Source organism: Plasmodium inui (assembly GCF_000524495.1).
Source record: "Plasmodium inui San Antonio 1 unplaced genomic scaffold supercont1.19, whole genome shotgun sequence".
Taxonomy (NCBI): Eukaryota; Apicomplexa; class Aconoidasida; order Haemosporida; family Plasmodiidae; genus Plasmodium; species Plasmodium inui.
The window spans coordinates 325,037-344,398 of NW_008481853.1; the positions used below are offsets into that span (position 1 = coordinate 325,037).

General features: G+C 43.1%; 5 protein-coding genes across 5 annotated transcripts; 4 read left to right on the forward strand and 1 right to left on the reverse strand.

Annotated features, from left to right (window-relative positions):
- Positions 1 to 3,091: 3,091 nt before the first annotated feature.
- Positions 3,092 to 3,770, forward strand: C922_04063 (50S ribosomal protein L36e; the record flags this gene model as incomplete). The annotated part of the gene is made up of 2 exons (XM_008819648.1): positions 3,092 to 3,134; positions 3,472 to 3,770. The coding sequence occupies 2 exons, from the start codon at positions 3,092 to 3,094 to the stop codon at positions 3,768 to 3,770; spliced, it is 342 nt and encodes a 113-aa protein (XP_008817870.1).
- A 769-nt stretch (positions 3,771 to 4,539) lies between these two features.
- On the forward strand, positions 4,540 to 5,204 carry C922_04064 (hypothetical protein; the record flags this gene model as incomplete). Its single annotated transcript, XM_008819649.1, has 2 exons — positions 4,540 to 4,569; positions 4,989 to 5,204. The coding sequence occupies 2 exons, from the start codon at positions 4,540 to 4,542 to the stop codon at positions 5,202 to 5,204; spliced, it is 246 nt and encodes an 81-aa protein (XP_008817871.1).
- A 1,295-nt stretch (positions 5,205 to 6,499) lies between these two features.
- C922_04065 (hypothetical protein) lies at positions 6,500 to 8,608 on the forward strand (the record flags this gene model as incomplete). Its single annotated transcript, XM_008819650.1, has 1 exon — positions 6,500 to 8,608. The coding sequence occupies one exon, from the start codon at positions 6,500 to 6,502 to the stop codon at positions 8,606 to 8,608; it is 2,109 nt and encodes a 702-aa protein (XP_008817872.1).
- Positions 8,609 to 10,980: 2,372 nt separating this feature from the next.
- C922_04066 (hypothetical protein) lies at positions 10,981 to 14,921 on the forward strand (the record flags this gene model as incomplete). Its single annotated transcript, XM_008819651.1, has 2 exons — positions 10,981 to 14,371; positions 14,515 to 14,921. 2 exons carry the CDS (start codon positions 10,981 to 10,983, stop codon positions 14,919 to 14,921), a joined length of 3,798 nt encoding a protein of 1,265 aa, XP_008817873.1.
- Positions 14,922 to 15,346: 425 nt separating this feature from the next.
- C922_04067 (hypothetical protein) lies at positions 15,347 to 16,785 on the reverse strand (the record flags this gene model as incomplete). The annotated part of the gene is made up of 4 exons (XM_008819652.1): positions 15,347 to 15,952; positions 16,176 to 16,248; positions 16,393 to 16,459; positions 16,746 to 16,785. The coding sequence occupies 4 exons, from the start codon at positions 16,783 to 16,785 to the stop codon at positions 15,347 to 15,349; spliced, it is 786 nt and encodes a 261-aa protein (XP_008817874.1).
- Positions 16,786 to 19,362: the final 2,577 nt, after the last annotated feature.

Consider the following 19,362-nt stretch of genomic DNA (forward strand, 5'->3'; position numbering starts at 1 on the left):
TATTTTATTTTAAAAATATAATTATTTTTTTTAAAAATTTTTATTTTTTCCCCCTTTTAAGTGGACTTTTATTTTTTATGACGACACTGTGATTTGGATTTTTTTTTTTAACTACCTTTTTTTTCCTATATAAACAGCTTTTTTCCATGAACCTTTTTTTTTTTTTTTTTTTGAACTAGCCAAAATGGTATTTCCAAAAAAAAAAAGAAATGGCATAGTTACATAAGTGGTCTGACTTGTTTACAATTTTCCCACGAAAAATGAACCACCCGATGAACTGAAGAACAGATTGGTGATATTTAAAAGGAGACAAATGGACCCATTTGTCACTCTATATAACGTGCTACCCACCCTGTGTATCTATGTTCCATTTTGCTGTTGTTTCATTCGTGGGAACTCATAAATAAAGTATATCATCAAAGGAGAGATATATTTTCCCCACATGTGGATACTTCTTGGCAACTTGGTAATTTTTTTTTTCTATGTTAACCACCGTACCGCTAAAATAACACAGATATGATATATGTCCTGACTTTTGTTACGCTGTGATGACGGATGCAACTATTCTACCAGGTTGCGTTTTCAGTTCAGCCACAAAAAGCTTAACCGTTTCGAATTGCCAATTTGTTATTGGAATGGCGATAAGGCAAAACTGCCTCAATCAAAAGAAACGATAAAACACGTGAACAGAGCATTTTACACCCACTTAGAAGCAGTTTATGTGTTTCACTCCAAAGTGGATAAGAACAGGGTCTACGTTTACGCAGGGACGGGTGAATAATCAAACTGTGTCATTTACTCATCAGGGAAATGCGTAAAATGGGGATTCCCACACCCTTTGGTGTTTTCGGGTGATACGTAACTGAAGGAGCTCTCCCCAGGTTAGGAAGAAAAATGTTACCTTAAAGTAAGGGAAAAACGTATGGGCATTCCATCCCTTTAATAGTGAACCTTTTTTGATTATTTCCATGACGACGTTCGAATGTTGTTATGCCCCCCTTTTTTAACGCGCTCTGCATTTTGCACTTGCGTAACAAGGGAATAGCAATCGCAGTGCACATGGTCACACACACTTGGGAAGCATCAGGGAGATAGCTGACTAACCGAACTCCCTGCTGTGCTACACTTTTCACCTTTCCGGAATGCATTGCCTCCCCCTGCAATGAGCATCTTAATAATTTTATTTTCTCAGATTGTATAGAATATCATCAGTTACATTTTATATTCAGACATATGCTTGTCAATTATATTAAAGATCATCACAGAAAATAAAATTAAAAAAGTTACTCAAGTGCCCCTTGGACACTGTTCTTTTGGTTTAGCAATGTAAGGGGGGAATTTTATATACGAGAAGATGTTCCCACCTCATGGGGGCATACCATACAAAGGGGATAGGCAAAAAAAAGGAAACCTCTCAACAAAAGCGTCATCTACGTCAATGAATACAAATGGCGTGAGCAGAAACTGCGCGATTATCCATGACATAGTTACGAAATTCTTGCACATGTATGCATGTTGAAATTTCTGTATGCACCTGACTATCTTACATTTTTCACTTCATGACACCCGAACGTATAAGGTGTCGCGCACTAGTAGAAGGGTCTACCCAGCAGGGGAGATTATCCCAACCAGGTATCTATGCTTTTCACACGTTGATCACTTCGAATGTTCACTCTGGTACATATGAACAAACTGAAATGTAATTTTTGTCGCAAGTGATATTTAAAAAAAAAAACGGCGCTGCTGGGGGAGAATCGTTTTAGCCTCCTTCACAGGAAACCTGTTTAACGCGTTTTTCACACTCGACGGGGGGTTTTCCACATGTTTTGGATGATTTGTGGAAGGGTGGCAGAAATGTACAGGAAAAATAGGGAGAACAATAAGATGTAAGCAGAACAATAAACATTAAGTGGAACAATAAGCAATAAGGAGAATAATAAATAATAAGGAGAAAAATAAGCAATCAGAAGAAAAATAAACAATAAGCAGAAAAATAAACAATGAGCAGAAAAATAACCAATGAGCAGAAAAATAACCAATGAGCAGAAAAATAAACAATAAGCAGAAAGAAAAAAATAAGCAAATAAATAAAAAACAATTAAAACAAATCCAAAATTAAAAACATTTCGCGCGCGCGGAAAAAAAATTGCCAATTTTTCGCTAGCCACGAAAAGTAAATTTTTTTTTTACGCGCAGGTGGCTTGGGTGCCTCCCCCAAATGACGCGGCAGAGGACAACATACCAACTGACCACTGATAACACCGGGAGGAGGGGAGGTTCGATGCCGCTGCAGGCACGGTAGCATCGAGCAGGCGACACTTTGAAGAGATAGTGCCCATATATTATGTGGAGGTGATATGATAGGTGCCCTCCTTGCCTTTTCTTTCCGACCAAGGAGTTTCCCTTCCCAAGCCGGGGGGTGGGTAAGGGGAAAAGTCCCCCACCGCGATATTGGCTTCGCGAATTAACACGAATTTATAAATGAAGGCGTGTGCAACGGGGACAGGAGCGCTCATAAGGCAACATAAAACTCCGCAGCACGTGCATGTACATGAGGATACATTTTAACAGCGGTTGATATGAGTACGCAGTGGTTTAATTCTCTCTTTCTCTTGGTCCCCCCTCCTCGTGAAGCGTAAAGTGCGTGGCCTTTTTTTTTTTCGTAGCCCCCTCTGTTTTGCCTCCACTTTTTTCATTCTTGCATAAACACAAAAGGGCAAACCGAAAGAAGTGCATACCTAATTGGTAACAGGTATCGCGTAGAACATCCCTTCACATGTTCTTTTTCTTTTCGCATCAATCTTCTTGCGTTTTTTTTTTTTTTCTTTTCCTCCCAATTGGAGCGCCCCTTAAATTAAAACAAATCATACGTACACTTTTGCAACGAAAAGGCGAAAAAAAAAAATAAAAAAGAAGCGCTGAACAGTACGAATCAGCTTATGCTGGATGATAAAAATAAAAAATCGTAATTTGGAGTATCCCATCTAATTTATTCATTCCAAACTTAGGGTTTATCTGAAAGTTTAATTTATTCCCTATCTGCTGCTACTTCCGTACGAATTTTTTTTATCTCTTTTTCTACTTTCACAAAATGGGAAGGAAATCAACTATCAAGCCAGCGACTGGAATAGCAGGTAAGGTTTTGCATACCGCCTGGAGAGCAATGTCCCGAGGGGAGAATCAGCTGGGGGGTCACACATAAATATTCGTAGGGGCGAATAATCGCGTGTCGTCTGTTCGCGTAAATTGGCCCAGCCTACATCGCCCCTGCGTGGCAACTCTGCACTGAACAGAAATGTACCCACCTTTTGCTCCTCCGTCATTGCATTTACGTCAGAGCAAACACCATCAGGGTTAACAACAGCCTTTTGGGTACCCCAATGCATTGTTCCAGTTGGAACCAATTGCAGACATCCTTTTTCACATCCACCTGTGTAATAATTGTGCATTTTCATCTCCCCCCCCTCATAGTCGGTTTCAACAGCGGACATGTGGTCACCAGGAGGAACGTCAAGCAGACCATCAAGAAGAAGTCAAAGTCAAAAAGAAAGGAACTTATAAATGACGTCGTGAGAGAAATAACTGGATTTAGTCCATATGAGAAACGATTAATCGAATTGATCAAAATCGGCACCTCTGCTGCCACGAAGAGAAGCTTAAAATATGCCAAGAAAAAATTGGGTACTCATAAAAGGGGCAAGGCCAAGAGGGAAGAAATACAAAAAATTGTCATAATGCAAAGAAGAAAGGCCGCAACGGAGAAGCACTGAGGGGTGCAACACAAGAAGGCGGAAAAAAGAAGAAAAAAGAAGGAACAGGAGCAGGAGGCTGCCTTCCCTCACCGTTAATGCTACACGCAGCAATTATCCATTCCGTGTGAAGTTCTTTCCATTCTATCCTACCTCCAAGCATCGTCCAGAAGCTTCCCTTTTTTGCGTTGGGCACCTCTACTGTTCTGTCCTGTTACATGAAAGCGCGTATGAATACGTGTATAAACGCGCATATAAGTATGCATATGGTTCTTAATTTTTTCCCCCCATTTTTTACTCCCACTTTTTCCCATCCGTATACGCTCTTGGAATGATGCACAAGGAAGCTACATTTCTGAATTACCTACCTTTTCCTCCTTTTTTTTTTTTTTTTTTTTAAATTCCACGAATTTTTACACACGGATGCGCGAACATGGTTATGTCGCTCAGGTAACTGAAAGGAAATTTTAATTTAGGAATAACAAATCGAAAGTGTAAAGATTTCTCCGTCGTAAAATTAGCCAACTGCACATAGTGCCAACCGGCGTAATGTCAAATGAATGTGCCCCATGGCACTGTTCCCAAACATGCAGCAAAGGAAAAGGTGTCGATTCGTCCATCCAGTACGACGCCCCAATTGTAGCTCATCGCCGTGCCATTAAATTTCGTTATGCGGAAACATATCTATGTAAAACTGCGCTTAACATGAGATTATTTCGGATTGAGTCCCCGGTTTAAGTGTAAGCCAAAAATTCCACCCCCCTTGGAAACTCACTGATGCCACATAAAGATGAAAAAGTTCCTCTGGGAGAATGGCGTAGTAAGTTATCAAAAGAGAAAATAAGTAAAGCAGAACATGCGTTTCGTGTCGCATATGTATGCTTGGAGCCTCCCCCTTGCAACGTCACTTTTTAGGAAACCTGATAAAACAGCGCCTTGACTGCTTCGCTTCTTTACTTTTTCGCTTTTTTTCTCTGTTGATTCACAAATTCACCGACGCAATGTAGTGTGCATTTTTTTCTTCCCCTTATGCCACAGGGGCTAGGCTGAACGCGTACTCGGCTCCTTGCTCGTCTGCGGGAGGGACGCTCGTGGGTTTCACATCGCGAATGTTGCCATGTATAGTGTGATGCGCTTCTCAGCAGCGCGTTGTCCAGTGTTACCTCGATCGGTACACGGTGCCCGCGCCGCTTCATCGACGCTTCACCACGACACCACTTTTCCACTTCCCCACTTCAGAAAGTTTCCTTCGGCGTGCTGGGAATAATTTACTTCCTCTACCTGAAGCGGTTTCTTATCCAGGAATGGGGGATATACCAAATGAAGAAAAGAGAGAAAGACATAACCACCAACAAAATTCAAATTTATGAAGACCACGAAAATGTGAAGCACATTTTGGACGAGGAGAAGAGCAAAATACACCGGAGGGCGTTCGACTATGGAAGGAAGAACTGAGCGGCGAGGCAGAGCGATGAACTAACAACCCACAATTGTTCCTCCCTCGTTTTCCATTTTGACGAAGCAGAAAGAGACGGAAAAGAAAGGCAAAAGAAAAAGAAGCACTTGAGTCGTAACGAATGTGTATTCGTTTCACAAGTGGAGTGAAACACCTCCCCTGTTTGTAGTTCCCTTTTTTTTCCGTCCATTTCTGCGCCCCCTTTCTCATGTTATGAGAATTGGTGAATTTATCGAACGAGTCACCATTATGGGGAAGCCATTATCGTGTGCAATTTGGCACATCCTTATATCTCCATCTGAACGGCTAAGTCAACTTGTGTGTGCATATACACAGGCCAGCAACCTTTAAAACAAAATGTAACATTCACCGCTTTTTCGTTTTTATGAATCGAATTAGCCACTCGTTTCTTTTTTCTTTGCTCTTAACTGGTGCCTGTTGTGGGACTCCCTTGTGAAGGGTTCCCCGTTAAACAGATCCTCCACTTTTCTTTTCCGTTTCCTAAGTTGGCTTTGTTTATTCCTATCCCTATTGCCTGACTTGTTCATATTTTTTCCCCCTTACGTACACCATTTGGTGCAGGAAAGAAAAAAAAAAACAAGAAAAAAAAAAAAGAAAAAAAAAACCAAATAGGAAAGCAAGCCATTCTCACTTCTTCGAGGTATACAAAAGAAAAAAGTCATATCATCTCAACAGCAGCCGACGAAATGATCTTCCCTTTTTTTTGTGTCACCAATCGCGCTTGTACATTTGCGCATCGACCAATAGAACATGTTTCGCCGATTGGGCCTTGAGCATACCCGTATGCATACACATTCGAGGAGAATTCAACAAATTAAAAATTGATCGCCTTCTTTGGGGCCTGTCCATTAATGTTTGCAGTTTTTATATGGGAAAAGAAAAAAAAATGCTAATCTTGCGAGGGTAGAAAGTTTGACGTGTTAGGGACTGGGATGGCACAAAATAAGCAAATTCAGCTTCGCAAGCACTGAATGCGTTATGCCATTTTTTTTTTTTCACCATTCATTTTGGCCATTTGTTCTTTAATTCTTTGGTTTTTGTTTGTTCCCACTTTGGCTTCCCCACCCCGCATAGCATGGAGCCACTCCGCGCGTGACGAAGCCGTCACCCCCGCAGAGCTACACACGTGTGTACACGTCCGTATAAATGCGTTCGCTCACTCGTGTACGTATTGTATGAATGTGCACATCGCGTTACGAGAGAAAGAGAAACGCCAAGTAGGCTGGGTAGATCAGGAAGACCAGGCAGGCTCCACCTCGCCCACTCCCTCGAAATGGTGTCATCCGGCTGCAACAGCAAAATAGCCCGCTTTTCGAAGAGCTCCATTTTAGAGAAGGGGGTACACTTGGTAAATATAAAAGACGATGGGAGCTTGAAGGAGTACAAGTGGTGGAACGGCATCATTAAGCCAAAGGAAACCTTTAATGCAAAAAAGACGAGGGGGTTCCTAATCGTGAAGTTATTCCTCTATGGATACTTAAACAGAATAAGTACTTACAGGTCGAATAAAGACAACGACCTAATGCACCCCTATTTAAAAATACTCCTAAATAATGAAGAAATTTATAGGACCAAAGCTTTACACAGTTCGTTAAACATATGGGATGAAAGAATCGACATCGAAATTCACTACATCAAGAGTAAAATAGAAATTCAGCTATACGACATGGACGAAACGGAGGGCATCGTGGAGGATGAATATATTGGCAGTGCCTTCATCGATGTTTTCTATCTACAGCTGTCTAAGAAGTATGATATCATTGTTAAGTACATTAACAAAGTGGGACACTTGATGGATCTTCATCATTATAAGAAGAAGACACCTAAGGAGGAAAGCAAGGACAATCCAAAAGGGGGCCAGACGGGGGAAGCGACTGCCAACAATGGTTGTACCAGCTTAATCAAGGATACTTCCTCACCGGGAGGGGTAAAGTGTCCGAACGATTACAACGTTCGGCTATTTGCTAAACTAGTTAACAAAAAAAACTACAACAATTGGATTCTGCAGTTAAACTGCATTTCGTCTCTTAATTACTCCTATGTCCACAAGAGCAACGAAATATTGGACAAAGAATTAAACATAAATCAATTGTATGATGAGTTAAAGACTATAAAAGGAAATGTTGAGACGATCTGGTTGCCCTTCTTTTCAATTATATATAACTTTTCCTCATGGAAGACGCCATTCTATTCTGTCTTTTTTCTGATTTTTTTTTTCTTTTCCTTTTTGTATTCCAAATTTTTTCTCTCCTTTTTTTTAGTAGCCTTAAGTATAATTTTTTTCATTTTGGTTTCCATCATTAAGGAAAGTGACAAAATGAAAGCAAGTGGCCAACTCGGCACTTGGGCGAAGGCTGGCTGGACTGCGAATGCTCACTCCTTGGGAGCACAGCAGGGGAAGAAGAAGAGGAAGAGAAGGAGCAAAGCGTTTAGCTACTGGATGCAGGCGAAGAACCTTGGTGGTTACAGCCCGCCAAAGGGAGGGGAAGTACCCTCAAATGATAACACCTTAAAGGAGGATGCCTCTTCGACGAGCGACTCTCAGATCAGCGGTAGTTATAGTAGCTGCTCCTCAACCGACTTGAGTACGGACCATTCGAGTGGCCTCTCGGATTCCTGCGGGAGCGACGCGGAGGCGAGTGCGCTCCTGAGCGCCGAGGGGGACTGCAGCAATGGGGGAGATGGCCCAAGGCGCGCGAAAGGGGAGAAAGCCGCAAAAGGCGCGACAGGTGGAACAAGTGAAGAGAGCAGAAGCGCCGTAGACAGTCACAGCGGGAACAGAATCCAAAGTAATAAAGACCCTCCCCGAGGCGGAAAGAAACACAAAAAGGACAACGGATCCATTGACAACAACAAAGCCGACATAAGGGGAGACACAGCCGAGGAGGAGAAAACGAAAAAACGAACCAACAGTAGCAGATGCACGGGAGAAGTCAACACGGACAACGATGACACGAGTAGTGACGTCAATATAACAGACGAAGAAAGCAGCAACGAGGGAACCACAGAAAATAACCTACAGGTTATTAAAACATTCGTCTCAAATATAATAGATGATGAAATTATTAATAACGTAAAATATTTTCACTACATACTTTTCTGTTTCACGAGGTGGTCACAGATTTTATTCTTTGTTTTGCGAAGATTTGGCTACTTCCTGGTGGTTATTACGCTGCTTTTTTGCTTCTTGAATATTTATTTCTACCCCCTTGTGGGGAGGTTGCTGCGTTTTTGTATCTTCTGCAGTGGGTTTATTTTTTTGACCTACAATTTGAAGCCCACGAACATTCTGTACAGGTTTTTCCTGTGCATCCAGGAGTACTACTTTTGGGGACCTAGTCGCAGCAACGTAGACATTTTCTCCGCACCCCGCGGGGGATGAAGGGGGGCCACAATGCAGCCCTGCGTGGCACCGCAGTTATGCCATCCATATGGTGTAACACATCAGCCCATCAATCTCCCACCCAATGTGGGATGACCAAATGTGGATGTGTGCACAAAGGGGGGCAAGGGTTTTGGCATGCCCCTTTTGGCTGCCCTTTCGACTGCCCTTTTTGACCTCTCCATTTTGACTTTCCCATTTTGTCTTACCCATTTTGACAGAACTCCTTTTTTATGAATGCTTCTCTCAGGATAACCGCACAGCCCGTTGCGCAATTTTGCAACTGCGCACGGGGTGAGAGGCGACACGAGTGTGCAGCATCCAACCCGCTGCTCATTAGTGTATCTTTCCGTTCGTCTTTTTTTTTCTGTTCATATCGGTGCCACCTCCAAAAAGGATAAGAAGTAGATTGTACACAGTGCATCGCCGCTTCTACTGTTGCCTTCCTTTGCACTCTATCTTTTTTTTTTTTTTTTCTATCTCTCAAATTGCTCACCTTTATACGTACGTAGTTTTTAAAAGGTGCGTAGACGTAGCCAGGACGTAATGCTTCCCCATCTCCACTCCCAATTGCGAATGATGTAAGAAAGCAACTTTGTCTGTTTTTTTTTTTTTAAAGGGCATTTCAATTGATGGGGTTTTTTCTTTCAAAATTGTTTCACCTTTTTGTAGCGTCCAGGTCAACCGCTCCCGTGCGGCATTCTCACGCACACGTTTGTGTAGGTGCACTGTGTGTGGAGGTGGTATGCAGGTGGAGGACGCGAACAGGGCGTATGGACAGACATATAAACAGATCGGGGACGAGTGGGGGAGAATAGAAAAGAAGAAAAAAATAGATTTCATCCAACTCTGGCTTCACCGCTACATAGAACAAGAGGGTTGTCATATCTCCATTTAAGGGGCGACTCGGAAGAGCCAATTTTACCATCAGCACATTGTCATAGAGGCAGAACTTTTCAGAGAATAATTTCGTTTTCTTATAGAGGGGGAGAGCCCTTCCTCTACAGGAACCTTTTATGCTTGGTTGTCTCTCCCCCAATATGAGTCTCATTCGCTTGGCAGTGCAATATGTGAACATAGAAGGGGTTAAAAGGGAAAAAACGTTTCACCGCTCTGTTTCATCGCTCCCTTTCGCCACTCCCTTTGAGATCATTTGAACGTATCACCTTTTGGCAATCCGTTAAAGGCAAGGAAGCACCGGATGGTTAAACATCGTCCCACATGCACCTATACCGAATAGTTGTGCGCTGCCCACGTAACACCATTTCTTTATTCGCCGGGGAGGTGATGCATATGCATTTTCTTTTTTTTGTGGCCCCATCTCTAGGGCGAAGGAGGGAAGGCGTTTTCCGTTTAGCTAATTCGAAGCAAATGTTTGACAAAAAAAAAAAAAAAAAAAAGGCACAATTTTGTAGGGCCAAATAAAAATGTGTTTACATTTTTGCCGAGCAATGTTATCTACAAAGGTGAAAATCTTTCTCTCGTTTCGTGAACCCTTGCTAATTTTTTAAACGAATTTTTTTTTTTTGCCACGGGAGGAAGGAAAAATGAAAGCAATAAGGTAACGGTAGCCGCGAATGCAAATGTTTTTTTTTTTTGTCCCCCGTTTTTTTTTTCTTTCTTTCTTCCTTTTTTTTTTTTTTTTTTCTTCTACCCACTCTGAGATGCGTTATAAAAGAGTGACGGCGGCTGGTTGACTGGTCCACTTCAATTCGACTTTGAATATTTATTTTTACCCCTAAGGGGTATATACCCACAGCGAGGGTTTAAAGCATACGGATGGTGAACATCACCGGGGAAGTCACCATCTAGGCCTCATCACAGCAGCGTTAAACGGAGCAAGTGCCCCTACGAAGGGTGTATTCTTCCATGCCACCCCACCCAAGAGTTAAAAAAGAGCCAAATTGGCCATATGAGCAAGAAAGCAAAGATATCACATTTGCCTCTCCCCATTGGCCACGCAACTAGGGAGATTGCGTAGAAAAAAAGGGGGGGTTAACCCAAAAAAGGGGGTGTCACACCAAAACGACCGTTTTGTTTCTCAAACGGTGGGTAGCAAACCGTTCATGTGTCGCCCCTTACACATCCGAAGCGGCCCACTTTGTGTAGAGAAAAATAAACTAGCCGTATTAAAGGCATACTTAATTGAACACTGCGGTGGAAGTGACCAACCAGTAATAGATTGCCCTTTTCTTCGTTGGAACACAATTTCGCCATTCACCCTTCCATTTCCCGTTTTATTCATCCTTCCATTCCCCCTTTGATTCTCCCCCCTTCTGCGCAAAAGCGCCATGATCGCATATCCAGGGGGTCCACACCAAAGATGCCCACGCTGCTGTTCTCACTCCAAATGAGAAGCAACCCAAAAGGATATGTATACGTTTAACTCGGTGAAGGCGGAGCCCTTTGGGAAGGCGCCAGTTGGTTACATCCCCGGGAAGGGAAGAGGAGTAACGGGATTCTCTGGAGGTGTCAGTAGAGATGATACAACAGACGAAAAGGACAAAAACGACTACTCCGACTTCAATTATGATGAATTCCACGGCTACTCAGAATCGCTATTTAAAGATGCAGAATACGATGAAGATGATAAAGAAGCCGATGCGATTTATGAAAACATAGATGCACGGATGGATGTGAGGAGAAAAAGTAGAAGAGAAATAAAGCTCAAGGAAGAGATCCAAAAAATGAGAGCACAGAAGCCGACCATACAAGAACAATTTAGTGATTTGAAAAAAGGATTAGCAACGGTAACTGCGGAGGAATGGGAATCCATCCCAACTGTTATGAATTACTCAAGACAGAAACAGAAGAAGGTCCCAAAGAGTTACCTACCCACTCCGGATAGTCTTATCATGAGCAGATTGAACGATTCCAATATGCACCTGAATTATGCCGGTTCGGCTTCCAATGGGTTGAAGACTCCTCTAGGGTTAAGAACGCCCCTCATCGGAATGAGAGCCCCCTTTGGGACGCAAACTCCGCTCGGAGCGCAAACTCCACTCGGAGCGCAGACCCCACTGGGAAGGCAGACCCCGCTGGGCATACAAACCCCGTTAGGGTTACGAACCCCCTTGGGTGCGAGTGCACCCATAGGGTTAGGGATACAAACTCCCTTCATGAGAGGAGGAGGAGGAGGGGGATTCGGTCTGGAGACGCCATTTCTGACTAGGCATTTATTAACAGCAAAAGGACGAAATACCTCCTCCTCAGCGTATAGCGGATTGAACACCCCTTTTACCCTCTCCGGTTATAATACCCCTTTGAGTGCGTCCAGCGCTGGGGGATATAATACGCCCCTGATGAACGGAGTAAACAGACTTTCGCTAAATGATGTTGGAGAGGCGAGAGGGACCGTGTTGTCTGTAAAGTTGGATGAGCTGATTGACAGTGTAGAAGGGCAGACTGTTATCGATCCGAAGGGGTACCTAACTAATTTAAATGCTAAAAGTTTAGTGAACGATACAGATATAGCGGATATTAACAAAGCGAGATCATTACTCAAATCAGTGATCAGTACGAATCCGAAGCATGGACCCGGATGGATTGCAGCTGCTAGGGTGGAAGAATTAGCACAAAGGAAAGACAAAGCGAAAGAAATCATCATGAAGGGGTGCATCGAATGCTCGAAAAATGAAGATATCTGGTTGGAGGCAGTACGGCTTGAAGACAAACTAAGTGAAGTTAAAATCATCTTAACCAAAGCGATTAAGGAAATACCCACATCGGTTAAGCTCTGGTTGGAAGCCTACAGGAAGGAAAATAACCTTGACGATAAGAGGAAGGTTCTGAGGAAAGCCATAGAGTGTATTCCCAATTCAGTTCGTCTTTGGAAAGAGGCCATATCTTTGGAGAGTGAAAACAATGCCTACATATTGCTAAAGAGAGCCGTGGAGTGCATCCCACACTGCATCGAGATGTGGATTGCCCTGGCTAGGCTATGTCCCTATAGTGAAGCACAGAAGGTTCTAAACGAAGCGAGAAAAAAAATCCCAACCAGCGCAGAAATATGGATCAATGCATCTAAGTTAGAAGAGAAACAAGGCAATCACAATATGGTAGATATTATTATTAAAAGGTGTATTGAAAACTTGTCCTCTAAAAATGTCGTTTTCGAGCGAGAAAAATGGTTAAAATTCGCAGAGGAGAGTGAGAAGTCTGACTTCCCCTTAACATGTGAGAGTATCATCCGGAATACAATGAAAATAGGAGTAGAAAGCCTCAATAAGAAGCGAATATACAAACAGGACGCGGAAAATTGTATTAAAAACAAATCCATTCACACCGCTAGAGCGATTTATAATGAAGCACTGAAGATTTTTAAAACGAAGAAATCCCTCTGGTTAGCTTTGGCCAACCTTGAACTAGCGCATGGGAAGAAAGAAAATGTGGAGCAGGTCCTACAGAGGGCTGTGAAGAACTGCCCACATTCCAGTGTCCTCTGGTTAATGTACGCAAAGCAGAAGTGGCTAAACAACGAGATTGACAAAGCGAGGGAAATACTTGCTGAGTCATTTATGCACAATCAGAACACGGAAGTGATATCCTTAGCAGCCATAAAACTGGAAAGAGAAAACAATGAATTCGATAGGGCACGATTTTTACTAAAAAAATCCAGAGTTCAGTGTAACACTCCAAAAATATGGATGCAGTCTGTCCAGCTGGAAAGACTACTCAGAAATTATAAGGACGCCAAGGAGCTGGCACATGAAGCGCTACAAACTCACAAAAAATTCGACAAGCTGTATATGATTGCGGGGCAAATAGAGCTAGAAATGATGCGCCCTAAGATGGACTTCCTTGCAGGATCAGCAGCAGGAGGAGCAGAAGCGGGGACTCTCGCAGGACAGATCCACCAAGACGGAGTTAACACTGCGAGTTGTGCCCCCCACATTCTTAGCAGCAACCACAGTGGGAGCGACGTGGAAGAGAAGGAGGAGCAGCAAGGGGAGCAGAAACAGTCGCAGGAGGAGCAGCCCCATACTGCTAATCCCTGTAACCCGAGTGATCACTACGCCAATGCACAGAAAATATACGACGAGGGGCTGAAGCACTGCCCCTCCTCCATCAACCTCTGGCTATGTGCCATAGACCTCCAAATCGAAAAAAAAAATTACACCTCAGCTAGGGCGCTAGTGGAAAAGGCAAAAATAAAAATCAAAAGCATCCACGCGGCAAACAGTAACAACCACGTTTTGAAAAACAAAGAAATCATTGAGAGCAACGAATTTGCGTTTGAAGAAGAATTGAACCGAAATGGCGATGATGTCACCAAAAGTGGAACCAACGTGAATAACTTATCCAATGCAGAGAATGACATTAGTAAAAATGCCACCATCAATGCATCCATCAGGGTCATCGAAAATTATGACTTACTCTGGATTAAACTAATAGAGATCGAGTCTCACTGCAATAGTAATAATGTCACTCCTGTCATTTCGGAGGCACTGAAAGAATGCCCCTCCTCCGGCATCCTCTGGTCCAAGGCAATCGAATTTGAAAATAAGAATCTCCAGAATAGCAAATCCGTGACTGCCTTTAACAACTGTGGGAATAACGCCTACGTCATTTTAACCGTGGCGAAGCTGTTTTGGCAGCACTTCAAGATGCAGAAGGCGAGGAAATGGTTTTACCGCGTGATCAGCCTCAACCCGCACTTCGGCGACGGCTGGGCGACGTTCCTCGCTTTCGAAATTGATCAGCAGAACGAGGTCAACCAGAAGGACATAATCAACAAGTGCATCAAGGCGGAGCCCAACCGAGGTAGGCATCGCGCAAGAGATGCGAAAGGGGGGCGACACAGATGTGAAGCGGCAATCATGTCCAAATCGTTTTTCTCACCCCCTCACTTCTCTGCTACACCGTCTCACCCCACCCATACGCTAACCGCTACTCACCACCCGCAGGCTACATGTGGAACAAAATCACTAAGCGAGTCGAGAACTGGAGGCTCAAATATCCGCAGAAGCTCTACAAGTACATCAAGGAGCTCTTCCCGGAAGTCTTAAAGAAAAAAATCTCGGAGCAAATATGGAAAATTATGAGCGACGAGAACGTGGGCCTCCCAGTTTCCCCGCCCAACCCCGCCGTAGAAGCGGTAGAAACGTTAGAAACCGTAGAAGTGACGACTGAAGCCAAAGTTGGCGACACAAACCAGACGAACCACACGACGGACGACAAAGCGGACGACAAAACGGACTCCGGCAAAAAAGGAAAAGCCAAGAGCGCACTAAAAAAAACAAGTAAACGTAAAGGCACGAATGAAGAAGGCGAAGAACCTGAAAAGGCGGACCGACGGAAGCGAAAAAAATGAGTCTTCCCACTCGTGCTTCTCTGCAATGTGCCATTCCATTTTATAATACTCTTCTTTTTGGATCCCCTCACAAGTGTGGCAGCCCCTCCCCCTCGTATTCCGTGCCTTTATTTTTTCTTTTTTTGTTTAGCCATGCAGGAACGCTGCTTACATCGCGTCTGCAAAACTCACCACGATAAATTTCTTTTTTTTTTTTTTTTTTTTGAATGATTAAACTGTTACAACACTTGGCATTTGTTCGAAAAAAACTAGTTAACGGAAACAGTTGCCCGCAATGTGCGGCACATTACGCGCACGAATGAAGCCCCGCATGTGTTGGCGGCGTCTTATCCGCCTCGTCAACATAGAGGTTCGGTTTATTCTTCACCCCGTTAGGTGTGCATGGGAGGGAAGGGTGTGTGTGTGCTTCAGGTCTATCTCGCACTTCACCCTGGATTCAAAATTTTCCCCTTTTGAATGTTTCCTTTTTCAAACGAGGAAGGATGACTCTGTACGGAGGTTCGATTCCCGTGGGCTTTCCACTTGGCACTGCACTTCCCCCACACATTTCGCCCTTTCCATTTCTTCTTCTTCTTTTTCGACCTGTTCGTTACCTTACTGATTATATTCACCTTATTGATTAATGCATTACCGGTTTTTATTTTCCAGTTGAGGTTAGCCCCACTGGATTTTATCTGACTGCCTGCTTCACTGCCCTTTGGACCATCTGTACGCCCTCCCTTCATCTTCTCCCCCTGCCCCTCTACATTGGCATTCTTCTTCTCAGAATTGTTCTCATGGGTAGAAGCCTGGTCGTCCCAGTTGGATGACATACATTTATCACTTGCTGAATTTAATGAAGTATCGCTCTTTTTAACAAAAATGGAATATTTTATATTTTCATTTTTTTTCCTTTCCGGTTTTTCTTCGGTGGTGGGGAGGGAGGCTTTACTTCCGGTTTGATTTATTTTCTTGGCGCAATTATTGTACATGTCTTCCCACCACATGCCTCCCTTTTCGTCTTCTTTCTTTTGGCGTTCTTCATATCCTAGCTGAACAGCAAAAAAAAAAAAAAAAAGGGTTGACCAAAAAATGGTAATGAAATTTGGTGCGGTGTGGAAAAAATGGAAGTGTGTCACGGGTACACACTGGACAGGCATTTCAAGAAACATGATTGTCATGAGGACGAAGCGTTTGTGTCGGTAAAATGCTACGTGCATCGACTTGTAGTTCTTTCGCAGGTGGCATTGTTTTCCCCTTTTTTTCTTCACTTACGCCGTGCTCTCCGTACTTCCTAATTTTCATGATGCTCACGTCCCCATTTTCGAGTTTCCCGAGGCCCTTTCCCCTTCAGGTGAAGAAACAGAAAAGTGCGGTGATTGGGGGGAGGGAAGATGGGCACAATGGGGCTACTTACAAAGCAAAACGGCCCTGCTCCGGTCCGCCGTCACAGCTGTTCCCTCTGGCGCGTCCCTCTCTCCCTGCTACTTACTTGGCCCATCCAAATTTCTGCATAATGTAGGAGCCATATTTCGACTCCACAGGCTTGGACTGGTTTTCTAAGCAGTAAAAAAAAGAAAAAAAAAAGGGAAGGTGAAGTGAAGGTCATGGCGAAAGCGAACGTTCCCTCTTTTTCTAACTCTTTCACAAGAGCACCTGCCAAGAAGGTAACTTCATCGCGCTGTGCCAATTTGTTGTCGATCAAGAATGTCCATGCAATCTATACGACGGGTTAGGTGCCGAAGGGGAAGAAGAAAAAAAAAAAAAGAGACCCTCAGAGGGTGTCTGTAATTTTTAGCTTTCCCCTTGGCCATATGCACATGGCTATTTTTTTTTCACTCTTACGTATTTCGCCGAGCAACTTTTCGTAGTACTTCCTTGACATGTTGGGATCGTCAGAAGGTGCTTTCACCCCTCAGGTTAAAAATGAGGGCAGCTATTCTTTCGAAACAGACGAACTTATGATAACTTCAAGCACTTGTGTATGCATGAGGAGTGTACATCTTTGTCGACCATAAAAAAAAAGGAACGGTTGTCCTTCCCCCTGGTTGTGCAAAATCAACCAAAAAGGTAAAAAAAAAAAAAAAAATGGAAAAGATAGGAAAGCTCAATCAAAAGATGAACAAATGACGACTGCCTCGATCTTTACCGACTTCTTTTTTCTCCTTTCTTTTTGATAGCTCCTTCAAAAATGATTTTTTGATTGCACGAACGGTTTCGCTGAGGGTGCTGTTTTTTTATTATTTTTTTTTCCGATGATGCGCACAATTGGCACACTCACACATTTAGCTGCCTCTACCGTTGCGACAATTTTAGCGCAAACAAGAGAGTTGCAAATGTATACTCTCGCAATTGAAACAACCTGGTGATGGTACTTTCTCCTTCTATTCATGTAAGCAGCGCGACCTGCCACTTTTGTGTCCCCCAATTTTGGCGTTATCTCACGGTAGGTGAGGATTTTCCTCCTCTTTGACGTTTGCTTTTGCATTAAGTACACCACAGCGGCGGAATCAAAACCTGGCTCCGTAAAACTCCACAACAGACAAAAAAGGACACAAACAAATTGCGGCGTGGGAAAAGAAAAAGAAAACGGAAAAAAAAATATGAGGCAGCGCATAACGCTAATACACTGCGCACGTTTCTGCTTATATTCCAACGTGTTTATGTTTATGCTCACTTGGCAAATTCACTCACAAGGGCATGTGCATGGAGCGCACAGAATGGGGAAATACAAATTAACACGAAAAAAAAAAAATAAAATAAAGAATGACAAATATTGCAATTTTACAAAAAAACGGATCCCATGTGTATTGCCATTTGACACGAGGAAGGGTAACTACTTGTCGGAGAAAAAAACAACGAGAGAGGGAGAATAAAATGGCATGCCACTCTAAACAAAAATGTACAAATGAATACGCGACTCGACATTTGTAACGTCTTTTTTTCTCTTTGCGGGATGCCAAAGAGGTTGGGGTTAGGGGAGATGCCTCTTCATTCGCCGCCTAACCCTGCAACCACCCAGGATCACCAACAGATTAAAAAAGGGAAGTCACCCAAAAAATGCCACGCTGTGCATACGCATGTATTATAACTCGTTATACCTACTTATCTCCCTTTCCGAAGGGGAAGTTGCTTTCTCCGTGAAAAAATTTCCCCCTCACAAGTGGAAATGCAGAAGAATACGTGGTTTCATAGGCACTCTTCATAGGCAACCTTATAAAGTAACCTCATAGGTATACACTCCTATCCTATGCATAGGGGCTACGTGGAGATCCCCTTTGGCCAAACGGACAACATAATTAAGCGCGCCACTCTTTCGTTGCTCACATTTCAACGACCTTCTCGGCCAGGAAAATTAAAAGAAAGTGATGAAGAGAGCCGATGCGAAAAAAAGGGACGCAGCGGAGTAAAACAAATGGGCTGAGGACGATGCAAAAAAAGAAACACAGCGGGGGAAAGAACAAATCGGCTGAGGGGGATGCAAAAAGGACGCTCCGCTCCTATTTTTTTACAAGTTAGAAGAACAAAACAAAAAAGGGGTAAGCAACTTTTTAAACACTGTTTCGAGTGGCACAACGGAGGAATAAGGCATGTCATAAAAGCATATAATAATGAGTGCATATATAAGTAGTAGCGCACGCCGATCGTTCAATATTCAAATGACGTACCATCCGTACGCGCAACCTACATAGGTAAAAAGAGGCTATTATGTTTAATATCTTTTTTATGGGTATACGTTGCTTATGTTTTTATTTTACTTGGTACAGGTGCGGAGGCGCATTGGGGGGGTTACATTTTCTTGCCAATTTTCCCCCAAATAAAGGCGCCAAAAAAAAAAAAAAATACTCCCAAAAATACGTGGCCGCACCATAGTTCTGCACACATGTTTAGTAATATTTTCTTTCCAGCCCGATCCGATCCTCTGGCCCAGTATATTGCCAACTGAACCCGTACCACTTGTTCATTTTAGAGGTGCGTTGCTTTCCCTTCGGCTCTGTCGAATGGCTCCCATGCATATTTATTATGTTACTATGTTATTGTACCGTTGCACTGTTGTATTGTTGTACTATTTGTGTCATTTGTATTTGTTATGCCATCAATTCCGTCATCCTCATCACCATCGCCACCGTCATTCGTCCCCCGTTGACACTCGTTACTCTGAAGGCGCCGCACGAGGGGAAGAAACAAAAGGGGGGCAAAAATATAAGGAAAAAAAAAAAATTTATAACGTAGTAATACCCATTTCTTTATATACTTCACAAATGCCCAAAGTGCTCCCACAAAAATATACATGCGCAATTAAGCGCGCAAAGGGAATACGCTTTTATAATCAAGAGAACCTAGCTGCGAAGCTGGGCACAAAATTACATGCATATTTTCATTCGTACCCTTGTATATATGTAAATTCTGTAAAAAAAAAATGAAACAGTTTTTTTGACCTTGAAAAAAAAATTCCCCCTCA